This window comes from Heliangelus exortis, chromosome 18, assembly GCF_036169615.1.
Source record: "Heliangelus exortis chromosome 18, bHelExo1.hap1, whole genome shotgun sequence".
In the NCBI taxonomy this organism is placed as follows: Eukaryota; Metazoa; Chordata; class Aves; order Apodiformes; family Trochilidae; genus Heliangelus; species Heliangelus exortis.
Window position 1 is genome coordinate 13,253,584 of NC_092439.1, and position 12,903 is coordinate 13,266,486.

Genomic DNA, 12,903 nt, shown 5'->3' on the forward strand with positions numbered 1-12,903 from the left:
AACAACAATAATGGCTGAGTGAGCTACTTCTCTCTATTTTACCTTAAGTCTATTACTTTCCTATGAAATATATTAGTGCTGGACTATGACCTTAAAATATGATTCACCCCTTTGGGAAAAGCTTCTACAGTAAATTAAGTACTTAGTGAGTACAGGGTCTGTGTAAGGTGAGAGAAAGGAAAGGGTAATGAGGGGACTACCTGTAATGTAGTGGTGATAAATCCCTCTTAGAGGTCTCTGTGCAAGACAGAGAAAAATGCTAAATGGCAAAGGATTCATTCCATTGGGGAAAAGCTCAGGATATGTGATGTGCTAGAGGGAAGATAGTAACCTGCATTCCTTTCCTAAACACCCAGACTACTTTTACCTGATTTCTAGATCTTGGGTTGCACTCTGCTGTGCTGGATGAGACTACTTAATAATTGTATCTGATTCCTGCACTATGGGTTTATAAACTGGTTCTGTCTAATGTTACTAAAGACATTCTGTTGTCTTTTTGGGGCTGTTAAAGTGTAAATCGTGTTTATCTGCTCAATATTTTATTTTACATATCTTTACAGTCACTTTAGTGGGTAGGTTTTTATTTACCCAGCTCCCACTGTTACTTTCTTTCTCAGCTTGTAGGTTTGCCTGTATAATTTTTTTTATGGTTTGGGACCCTGATGAACTTTGGGTTAAAGAGTGATTTTGAGGCCAGCATGTGAGACATTTCTCTAAATTATAAGGAGAAACAGCCCATTTCTCTTCTGCCTTTGACTTCTGTGCTTTTGTAACTGGATGACAGCAGGGGAAGTGCTTTGGAAAGTGCTTTTTTATATCTGTGTATGAGAATATTACTGTGTTGGTCAGCTGGTCAGTGAGAAAGCTTTTCAGAAACAGTAAATTATGCTAGACCTAATTAGCTTGGTCTTGCTCTCTGTTTGTTGGTGTTTTTTGGTTTTATTTGTTTGGTTTTTGGGTTTTTTGTGTGTGGTTTTTAGGTTTTTTTTGTGTGTTTGTATTTTTTTAGTGGTCATAATCACTGAAATGAAATAATTTACATAAAAATATACCATGGAAAAGTTAGGGGGGGAAACAGATGAAAATTTCTTGTTGCCTCTTGGTATCTTTTATCAGAGAAAAGAATACTTTCTGACAAGCAACTTGATTTTCCTGTCATTGTGCTCTGGTGCAGGTGTGGATATCCTGTGTTAAACCAGGCAAACTGGAACAGCACTGGTTCCCAGCAGCCCAAAGGGGGGGGTGTTTGCTTCTGATAACTGCACTGTGTTTAATGTCACATACTGAAATATGATGGAGGAATCCTCTGCTTTCAAGGCAGAATAAGATGGATTTAGCTCATTCTCTGTTAAGGATATAATGCTGGCACTGCCAACTAGCTAGACACAGATTTTATGATGAGGTACTGATCTTGTGGTTTTAGGTTACTGTGAAAAAAACCCAGAATGGTCTTTAAAAGCAGAGAGCAAAGACAAGGATGGCATCAGACTATAAAAGCTGGTCCATTATGTAACATTAAGATGAAACCCAGCAGGGAGATGCTGAATTTCCAGAGCCCAGCTGTGTGTGATGCTGTAGATAATGCAGGAAATAATTAATATAAAAGCACATTCAAAAGAAACCTTAAATTTTCCAAGTGCATAAAGAGGCTGAACATGTCAAGTTTTTCATACACATTGCAGGCTACATATTGTTTCCCTTTGTTGTGTGTGTTGATGTCTTTCCCCACAGTTTTACCCAGAGAACCAAACCACAGATTTTTCTCTCAGAGGCTCATGCAGGAGTTGACCCTTCCCCACAGGCTGTATCTGCTGGGAAAACTGAGTTTGCTGTCAGTCCTTCTTTGGCTGCCTTTAAGGTTTTGGTTGTTTTATCTATGTAAGTATGAAAGGTCAAAACATGGATTTGTCTGCCTGTTCATCTGAACACATTACACTTCTCTAGCATTGCATGAGGACAGTGTTGCAGAGTATGACAGTCTGCTCAGGTTTCAAGAAGTATCTCAAAGATCAGATAGAGTGAGCATGCTAATTAAGGAGAAAAGTGGGTTTTTTTCCCTTACATTCATGCATCAGTAGTAAATTGAGAAATACTTTCCATTACTTTTATTAATTTTCTGTCTACTGGATCAGTGTTACTTTCCAAGGAAGTGACTGAAACCACCATTTAGTATTTTCTCCAGATACTTTTCTTTAGGAAGTTTGTTCTGATGGGCTATTCTAGATTCCACAGGTCAAATTTTGTCACAGTGTTACAAAGGTTTGGGGTTTTTTTTTGACAGATTAACCTCTTTTTGGAATGGTGTTTAGTTCACTTCTTTTTTTATAGCTGAAAGCTGCAGACAGCATAAGCATAACTGCACTTTGCATGAAATCTCAGGCCAGGAGGATCAGTCAGTATACTGGCAGCAGAATTGTTTTAGATATTCAGACACTAAATATATGACACTGATGTAGCACATAGACTCAGTGAGGCTCAGCTAATCTGTCATTGCAATGCACACTTCTAACCTGACTTCTTTTAAACATACATGGATTAAAGGTCATGGTCTGTGTATTGCTGTCAGGGTGCATCATTATGGGAAACTGATGCATTTTGTTCTGTACCCTCCAACTGTATGGGCTCTAATTTCTGTGAAAGGTGGAGATGAATAAAATTGTTCATTTGGTTATTGTAAGGTGAAATAGGCATGAATTTCTTGTGGTTCTGAGCTTTCTGCCCAGCTCTTGTACTCTGGGTGAATTATCTACCTCCAACACTCTCCTTGTAATCACACCATTTGTATGGAGTTCTCAGTAGAGCCTGGCAGCCTGAGTCCAGCCTTATTATTATGGAGCTTTGTGTTTTAATTCTCCATGACAGGGAAGACATGCTGAAAAGTGGCTTTAAAATCTGCTTCTCTGGACAGGTCTCTCCTGTGTACTTTGGGGGATGTTTGGGATTTAATGAATTTTCATACTGTAGGATGCTAAATCCAATTGAAGGTGTGGATTTAAAACTCATCTCTCTGCTCCTGCTCCAGCTGTTTCGTGTGCTGGATGATTTTCTCACACTTGCAGACTAAGTGGTTCAGCAGCAGAGTATCTCCCAGCCAAAGAAACTGAGCATATGGCAGCTGAAGAAGAGTGATAAAGTGTGGTGAGTCTGCCAAGCAGAAAGATACTGCTGAAGTGACAAAGCATGTGGCAGCACTCAGGGCTTTCAGAGGGAAAAAAGGAGCTGCAGTGCCTTTGATTTCTAAGGAAGAAATTGCTAGAAACATGGGAGAGTTTTAGCTCAAGACTGACCTGGATTAATCTAGGTGTGCTTCTACAGGAACAATTTGACTGCATATGTTTTGTTTTGTTTTAAACTGTTACACACAGCCTTTGCTCAAAAAAAACCCCAACACAACAAAACCCCAAAACAAAAAAACCAAACCAACCAAAGAAACAAAAAAAAAAAAAAAAAAAAAAAAGAAAAAAACCAACCCAAAACAAACCATCAATCCAGAAGGTGCTTCTTTTCTCAGCTTCACTTTGGTTCTGTGGCAATGGGATGGACCTTTCCCTGAGGGAAACCTGCTCTGGCTGTTCTTGATGCAGTGATTGGTGCTGCAAGCAAACTGATCTGAACCAGCACATAACTGTAGCTGAAGGAAGGGAGCAGGTAAAAGGAGATAATTCACTAAAAAATGATAGTTCAAGATGAGCAGCCTTTTTGGTAGATTCATGTAGGGGTTAGAGTGGGAACAGTGGCTTTGAAACTTTCATGTATTAGATGTACTTTTGATGGAAGTTTGATTTCATGAAGAGGAATTATCACAACTTGAGTCAGACAAGGGACTTTGACATGCCAGTGATGACAGGTACTTTTGCTTTGACATGCCATTTTTTTAAGGTCTTATTCATTGTTGTTAATACAGAAATGGGCTTTGGCCTCCTGTCCATACTGTTATGTTATTTTGGTCCTGTTCCATTTTTTGGAATAAAGAATATATGAGTGAGAATTTTTTTTTTAAATCAAGAACGTGTAGTTTCATCTTCAAGACCATAGTGTGGAAAGGTGAGGTTACATTCTGAGGTATATTTAATCTCATATTGGTTTTAAAATACTTTAAATTTATTTTTTTTCCTAATCTATCTATGCTCTTTTGGATAACAGCCTCCAGCAGCAAAAGGAGAGGACTACAGAGAGGCTGTGAACATTTTTTTTTTCTTCTTCTTGACTAAAAGGCTGCCTTTTGTTTGTGTGTTTGTTTTTGGTTTGTGGGTTTGTTTTTTTTTTTTTTTAATTAGAAGGGGCAACCAGGATCTGCCTTGAATTAACCTAGGATGTATTCAGTTATTTTCTTTAAAAGTCTATCTTCCCCACAGAAGCATTGTGTGAAGTGAAAGGCCACTCTGAGTTGGAACTAGTGTAGCTTAGAGAACAAGAAGAGTAAAATATTCATTGTTTATTGTACTACTTCTTTTAAGATGTGGTGTTTAATGTGCACTCAAAAAATAGCCTGCAAGGGTACCATGCAGTAACAGATCAGGCTCTCTCCTCCTTGCCAGTCAAGTAGTTGCTCTTTGTTTTGTTTTTTTCTTCTGCTATCATCACTGCTGAAAACTGGATTCTGGAGTCCTGTCTGTGACCTGATGGTCACTGCCTTTTGAAGGAAGAGGACCTGAGGGGGCCAGTGGGCAGCAGGCTCCCTCTGCAGCCAGTTGATCCCAGTGCTGCTGTGGAGGTTGGTGCACTGGGGTGCAGTTGGGGTGTTTTGGGTGATCTCAAGCGAACAGAGTCAGCATGCAGTGTCCTCATGGTGGCTTAGAGAGGTTTATAGTAGCTGCTGCCAGTTGAGGATTCAGGGCTGAGATGCAGGTTCTCCCAGCTCCTGGGCACCAGAAAGCTGACATACTCCTGAAGGGATGTACATTCTATTTTGCATGGCATGCCTGGGTCTCTTCTGCAGGTTCAGAGATGCTGCAATTAAACTTTGTGCTCTTTAGTGTTTCAAGCCAACGTGTTGTTCAGGCAGATTATATTTATGTTGCTAAAAGTCCTACACTTTGAGCTTTTGTACAGGATTTCAGTCCTTAAGTTATTCAGAGCCTCGGGTAGTTATAAAGGTCTAAATCTTGAAGTGGAGCAGCTGACAGAAAACAGAAACATTTCAAGGTTTATATCAGAGAAAGTCATGTGTTTACTATTAGTAATCAATTCCTCCTTATGGTATATTATTCCAAAGTTTTGAATCAGTATGGATCTGTGTTCTTTAAGTATCTTGGGTTTACTACAGAAAAGAACATCTCATTATGACTGTACTGTAGCTTACAAAGGAAAATTTTAAATTCCTTTTTCTTGGTTGGTTTTTTTCTGTGCACCTTGCTTTCTGTTTCTTTTTTTAGTTCTTTGCTTATTTGCTCTTACATTGCTAAAAATATAAGCTGTGTCTGCAGTGCTGTAGTGAAGCAACTCCTTCTGGAGTCTGGATGTGCTGGCGTGGTATTACAGCATGTAAATTTAGAAACCTTTGTAGCCCTTAGGGGTAGGAAGCAGTAGGAAAAGAAAAAAAACACAAAACAAGATAAGCCAGAACCCTGATTATTGTAAAGGGATTCAGAGAAGAAAAACCACGGAAAACCAGCTTAGGTATGTAAAACAAAAATAGGATGGTATGGAAGTGAAAGTTGGTACAGTTTCCATGTGCAGGCTCTGCTTTCAGTAGAGGGCAGTACCGGTTCAGTGGACTTCAGGGATTCCTCAGAGGCAGCAGGAGTGCTGGGCTGGGCTCTTCTCAGCGTTCCCTTGTAGGAAGGGCTGAATGTGGGCGTTCAGTTGAGTTTGTAGTAGATGGCTGGAGGATTGTGAGTAGCTCTCAGAATACCCATCTAAAGTTGCAGTCAGTCTGGTACCACCAGATCAAGTTTTGTTATTTATTTTAGTGGCAGGGTTGTTCTATTCCTTGGTTGTTTGCCCCTTCTTGGCCAGAACAGAGTAAGTCCAACCCACAGGAGCAAGCAAAGGTGGTGAGAGTAAGACCTGCTCTGGGTTTCTGCATGTGCTCTGTTGCTTCAACTCAGGATAACTATTCTGTTGCTCCAAAATAAAGCTAACTTTTTATTTTCTGGTATTCCCCCGCTGCCTGTTTTTCTGATAGGGTAAAATGCATTTAAGAGACTGGCTTGCTGTGTGACTGATGAAGAAGTTCAAATATCAAATATGTTATTAATTGTAAGCTCTGTTTGAAGTCCTTTCTCCCTCTGGAGCCTATTTTTATATTATAGGCATCTTCCACAAGATGGAGCTTTTGAGGCTCTGCAACTGGGAATTTTTCCTTACTCAATATATATTAACCAGAAAGATGAACTTTACAAAATCTTTTAAACCAGGTATAAAATGACCATTTCAGTGCTTTTCAAGAAAGTTGATGGGGTTTAGGAAAAATACAACAAACAGATTCAACAGATATTTTGGACTCTTTAATCTGTCAGAGCCACTGGTATTAATCTTGTGGAAGAGGAAAGGACAAATTGGCAAAAATACTTCTCATTACTTAATTATTCTTTGGAAATTGCTTTGCTTCCAAACTTACTTGAAAGACAGGCAGAACTAGATAGAGAGATTGCTAATCTTCATTTATTGGGAGGAGTTGGTTTGTTGGGTTCAAGGTTTTTGTTTTGATTTTTTTTTTTTTACCAGTTCTACCCTAAAAGAAGGGGAGGAAATTTTTAGATAACAGCTGTTCTGATAGATAAAAGACAAAAAGCCTATTCCTTTATTTTGCACAGCTCTCTTTTAAAGAATGACCCATGTGTACCCTTTCTCTAGAAATGAACCTTTTCCTGTTCTTCACTCTGCCTGGCTGACAGAAGTTGCATCTTGCTGAATTCTGGAAAAGTGCTACCAGTACTCCAGGCTGTGTTTCAGTAATCAGTTATCTTGGATTTCTCACATTTCTCTGAGTAGAACTGTACTTACTCTATCGCAATCTTGTCGGAAATCCCCTTCCTTCTGTTACTTTTGTTGGAATGGAATTCATCACCTGCTCCCTGGGCTGCTGCTGGTAAGACAATTTTATCCATTAACTTGCACAGACGTGTATGGACATGAGCTGGTACCAGGCAGACAAAAAGTGGGAAAGAGCTTAGCTGGGGGAGGAGAAGGACTGCTTGGGGTTAGCAGCAGGGAGGGAGAAATCCAAATCTTGAATGTCTTTCCTGTCCAGCTTTTCTGCCTCAAGCCAACCTTTTTTTTGGTGATAACAGATGTCAGTAGTACGTTTGCCACGTGTCTTTGTATGAAACAGAACTTGAGGATAACACTTTCCTGAGCACTTGTTACAAGTACCCTTTCACTCTCACCATTCCTCAGTAACCTATATTATGCTCAGTATGTTTAGTCCAAGAGGCTTCACTAGTACTGTCCTCAGGGTCTATATTGCCACTTCTTGCTTGACTTGAGTTGCAGTGAAAGACTGGAACATTTTCTAGAAGTAAATTATTTGTGTTGTTTCTTTCCTGCTTTGCAGATGGTGTGTTAGTATGCAAGAGATGAGAAGTTGGTTAGGGCTTTTCATTTTGTGGCTCAGGAGTCTCCCTAGGTTTACAAGTAAGACCCTTACAGATTTGGAACAGAAACTGCATATCAAAAATCCATTTTCTCTCTTTCCAAGGGTGCTGTCCCTCCTGTCTGTGGGGGTGACCCAGGCTGTAGTGCTTCAGCATCTTGCTGCATCTGCTGCAGATCCAAGAAAGGAACTCTCCTTTTACATTTCAGTGTCCTGCAGGTGCTACCACAGCCTTGAGACATTAAGAACTATCTGATTTTTTTTTTTTAAGGTATTCTTGTCATGGAGTGTGATTTAAGTATCAGTTTGGTACCAGCTAAGTAACTCAAACCTAGAATAGTGTATTCAGTTCTGGCCTCCTCACAACAAGAAAGACACTGAGGTGCTGGAGCAAGTTCAGAGAAAGGCAACCAAGGTGGTGAAGGGTCTGGAGAACAAGTCCTGTGAGGAGAGGCTGAGGGAATTGGGAATGTGTAGTTTGGAGAAGGCTGAAGGGAAACCTTATCACTCTACAGCTGCCTGAAAGGAGGTAAAGAGGTTGCAGTGAGGTGGGTGTTGGCCTCTTTTCCTGAGTAAATAATGATAGGAGTGGAGGAAATGGCCTGAAATTGAATCAGGGGAGGTTTAGACTAGTTACTAGGAAGAATTTCTTTACTGAAAGAGTAGTTGGGCCTTGGAAGGGGCTGCCCAGGGAGGTGGTGGAGTCACCATCCCTGCAGGTATTCAGGAACCTGGACCAGGCACTTCAGGACATGCTCTAGTGGGAAGGTGATGCTTTTTTTTTTTTTTTTTTTTTTTTTTTTTTTTTTTTTTTTTTTTTTTTTTTTTTTTTTTTCTGGTTTGATGGACACGATGATCTTAGAGGTCTTTTCCAGCCATGACAATTTTGTTGGTATGGAAGATGTTGTAGACCATTTGGACAGTTTTATGGAAACCCCTTTCCTGTTTTATAATGTTAGGCTTGATCTCTGAACCACAACCTAAGAATAGATATTTGACTTGAAGAAAAAAAAAATGATGTGAGCATGGTTTTGGAATGAGCTTGAAATAATGTGAGGTTTTTTTCCCCAGATCTTACATGATGTGGTTGTGTGCAGCCAAGAATTCTCTCTCTTCCCTCCTGCCAGGGTGGATGTCCAGTTGCCAAGGACTCTAAACTACTTCACCTCTTGCTCTCTAGCACTAGCAGCAAATATCTTTATCTTTTGAATGCAGTAGCTGCATCAGTTACTTAAAAATGCTCTAGACACAAGCTTTTGCCTAATCTTTAAGTTTTGTAACAGTGAGTGGTTCTGTAGCAGTCCATTCCAGACTCCAATGACTGCCTGCAGAGATGAAAACTACTTTTTTCCCAGACAGCCTTACAGAAACAGTGATTTTGACAGGGAGTTCCAGGGTAAGTGGAGATAATAAAACTAAGGACACCATGGATGTTTTCTAGGGGTAAATACTTTTTTTTTTATATTACACAGGCAAATGCTCTGTGGACAAACCCACCCTGAGCAGACAGCTCAGAGGGATTCTTCTGTTGGTAGCAGAATATGGTTGCCTTGGAGCAAAGATTTTCTTAGCATTTATTAGCCAAAAGATCATAGTTGCTTTATTTAAACAATCTTTGGTATGAAGATATCAAAATAGCAACCTAAACCAGATGCTTTCAGGGAATACACATGGAAAAGGGCTAAATGTAGCCTAACTACCCTTAGAGAATGGAATAGGCAGTTGGTGAATATTAATCTGGATTCCCTTATGGTCCCATTTCACTGCAAGTCCTATTTTCAGAATAGAATTTGTAAGAAAAGCAGTGCAGTCATTTATTTAGTTTCAAATCAGTGTGAAAAACCCAAAGCAGCATGCAAAGAGAGAAGGGTGACACAATGAGTTTTTGGGAGGATAGTGAAAAAATGTCATGCCAGAGAAGGTAGATGCTGTCTATAGGATGGGCTCCCCAGTTCAAGAGGAACAGGGATGTAGTAGAAAGAGTTCAGCAGTTGGCTGTGAGGGTGATCAGGGCACTGGAACATCTGTCTGGTGAGGAAAGGTGGGGTACCTGGGGATGTTTAGTCTGGAGAAGAGTGAGTGGGAATGTTACTGATGTTTATAAATATCTGAAGGGTGGGAGTCAAGAAGAAGGGAGCAGGCTCTTTGCAGTGGTGCCTGTGATAGGAGGAGGGGCAGTGGACACAAACTGGAACACAGGAATTCCACCTCAAAATGAGGAAAACTTTAGTGCAAGAGTGATGGAGCACTGGCACAGACTGCCCAGAGAGGTTGTGGAGTCTCCTTCTTCAGAGACTTCCAAGACCCAACTGGACACATTTCTGTGTGACCTGCCCTAGGAGATGCTGCTTTGGCAGGGGAGTTGGACTTGATTTCCAGAGGTCCTTTCCAGCCCCTAGCATTCTATAATAAAGTTGCCCATGGCATCAACATCTGCTTTCTTTCAAATTTACTGATCTACAGGGTTACTGTCTCATCTTCTGCCTGATTTTTCACGTTGCCAGTAGATCTAGATGCTCAAACTGAGACCAGCAATATAACCTTTACCCTTTTGTTCTTCCTCTTGATGCTTTCTTGTTCTGGGCTGTGATACAGTTACAATTAAGACTTTTTTGGTGCTGAATTTTAAGATAACTATTTGCTGTGCTGTAAGGAGAATGGTCATAACATGGTAAGTACCAGATTGATCTTAGCTTTAAAACCAGAACTAAAAATTTTATGTGAAAATAATGCTTAAGTTCCAACAGAGCAACCTCTTTTATTTCCATCCAGCTTCTGTGACAAAAATAGTGCAAAGTTGTCTATTCACTCACCCCTGTGTTTGTTACAGGTCAGCTCTCACTGCTGGGCACTTCCCACCCTACTTTAAAAGAAGAACATGTAGAATTTAACACATAAAGCAGTTGTCATCTCCTGATCATAATATGTGCTCATTGATATTTGTCCTTTTGCTCTGTTAGCTCATCCTGATTGGTACTACTGAAGTCCCTTTCTTTTACCCTCCACTTTTCCCTTTTTAAGGGAGTCTCTTTGCTCCCTCAGTCATTTCTATACACTTAAATTCTACGTTTTTTCAAGCTTTTCTTCAAAGCATTACTAATTGCATGACTTTGGAAAGGATTGTGGCATTCCCTCCCCCCAGTCCCACACTCTCATATTCTTAAAAAGTTTTTCAGATGCCTGCTTACAAGAGAGCCAGCCAAGGAAACATCAGGCTGAAAGCTCAGCACCAAGGGTATTGCCTGGTGACGTGGCTCCAAATCAGAGGCCAAACATCTCACACCATACTTGCAGGATTTTGGGTTCCTCTCTTTCAACCACCCTCCCAAGTCTCTGGATTTTGTCAAAATGTCTGATTAAACCACTGACTTAAGAGTGTGCCCATCTTGCCATTGTGAATGATCACAATAAGGTGCTATACTGTGACTCCTTGGTTTTCTATGATTTTAGCACCTGGCTCACTCTACCTACACTTTAGCTAAGGCTTGAAGGTAGTCTGTAACAGATTTCTGACTTAATTTCTGTGTCAGGTTTTCAATTCATGGAATAAAGTGATGTTCTAGTTCTAGGCACTGGTTGTGGATGTATAATTTGCTTTTATATAATTTCTGGTGAAGCTACACCTTTTTAATCTGTTGAGAATCTAAAGAAGGGAGGAGATAAAACAAGAGCTTAAAACCAGTTTATCAGCTACACCTATTACACAGTAAATGACTCTAAATCACACGGTAGACATTTCATAAGAGTAAATAAATCTCAATTAGACAATCCTAAATGTTTGTGGGAGGAGTTGGGGATATCACTATGCATGTTACCCTCATGAGGGAATAGATCATACCTCTTAAGTGAAAGGAGTTACCTGGAAAGGATTTCAGCTATTTGATAGCTGATTTCAGTCTTCTGTGCATCACTGAAAAGAGATTGGTTTCTGACAATGAACAAAACCCAAGGAAGATAAAAATACAGTATACATGATAAAAATCTGGTCAGGGCATCAAATATAACATATATAGCATTTGGTTTTCAAACTGCCATAAAGGAGTGGTAAATTTTTGTCAAGATATTTCTTATAGCACTTTTTTGGTATAAATGAGACAGAAGATATCCTTTCACAGGCAGTATTATAACAAATGTAAATGCTAAAAAGGGACAGAAGGAGATACTTGACACTTTTGGAGTCAGTGGTAAACTAAAGAACAAGAATTTGACTGAAAAACCACCACCACATGTATGATGTTGGCACTGCACTGCATAATGTTGCCTCTAGATTATGTTGCTTTTCCCCCCATGGAAGATGGATTTCTTTTTACTGACCTTCACAGGACAAGGTCATATTTTGTCTAATTTCCCCCCATCATCTCACTGTTCCCAGAATTTCCTTTGAAGTGTCGGATTTTTAGGGTCCTACTTGAAATTGGGAATTTCTTTGCTGCTGCAGCTTCTCTGTAATTCTTCCCTACTCCATTTGGGTTTTAGTGGAGTTTGTAATTTGTTCTTTCTCTTGCTTCTGCTTTCCTAAAGTAATCATTCTAGTCAAGAGCTACATATTAGTCTTCTGACAGCTCTCATGTTTAAGTGGGGAACTGACTTTGCTACATTTGATTTTAGTATAATTTATGCCTAAATGTGTTCTACTCTGAAGCATCCAGCTTATTTCAGATTTAAACCCTCTTGGGTCTGGAAGTACTATTTTAGGTATATATATATATATATATGTATATAAAATAAGTAATATCATAGCCTTTGATTTTAATAGAGATAAAGGAATCCTGACTAGATCTTACCAAACCCCATGAAACTGTCATTCAGCGATGCCTCAGTTGGAAATAATTTTTAAGAAAAATTTTCTTCTTATTTCAGCCAAATTTTCACTTTCTCAGATGGGAGATCCCACTCATTCTCTGAAGCTTGTATGTGAGTGCAAACTGTCGGTGGTAACACTGGCTTGGTCTGTGTCAGGCTCCAGTGGTGTGGTTCTGTTCCAGTGCAGAGGGAAGGACTGGAAGAGTCAGAGCTGGAAAGTAGTTCCTGGTAGCCTGATGGTCCTTACTGAATCTGAGTGTGCTAACTACTGTGTTCCTGTCCTTGCAGATGACAGGGACCAACAGGACTGAAAGCCCCCACCCACCTTTTCCCCCCTGCATCTGCTTTTAAAAATAGCATCTGCTTTGTGTGTAAGGAAAAGTGAGGCTCTGTGTGCTGGATCATTGTTTCAGACCCCTTTCCTTTGCCCTTTCTTTGGCTTTCTGCAGCTTTGGAGGGAGGAGATTGTATAAAGCATGCCCCTGGAAAGCAGAGGCTGTTAAAAGGTTTAAGACAAATTTGTTTGAAGACAAAGAGGGCATTGAGGAAAACTGTGGAGAGGG

The 12,903-nt window shown here is 40.0% G+C and overlaps 1 protein-coding gene across 2 annotated transcripts in view; it reads left to right on the forward strand.

The window, feature by feature from the left end:
- MOB2 (MOB kinase activator 2) overlaps positions 1 to 12,903 on the forward strand; it is a 114,304-nt gene that overhangs the window by 30,397 nt on the left and 71,004 nt on the right. The window contains exon 1 of one of the 2 annotated variants that reach the window (XM_071762447.1): positions 6,984 to 7,033. The exons of the other annotated variant lie outside the window; for it this stretch is intronic. Coding sequence (XP_071618548.1) covers positions 6,999 to 7,033 — 35 coding nt within the window. The 5' untranslated portion in view covers positions 6,984 to 6,998. Of the gene's footprint in view, positions 1 to 6,983; positions 7,034 to 12,903 lie in introns of those variants that run through there. 2 annotated transcript variants of the gene reach the window in all.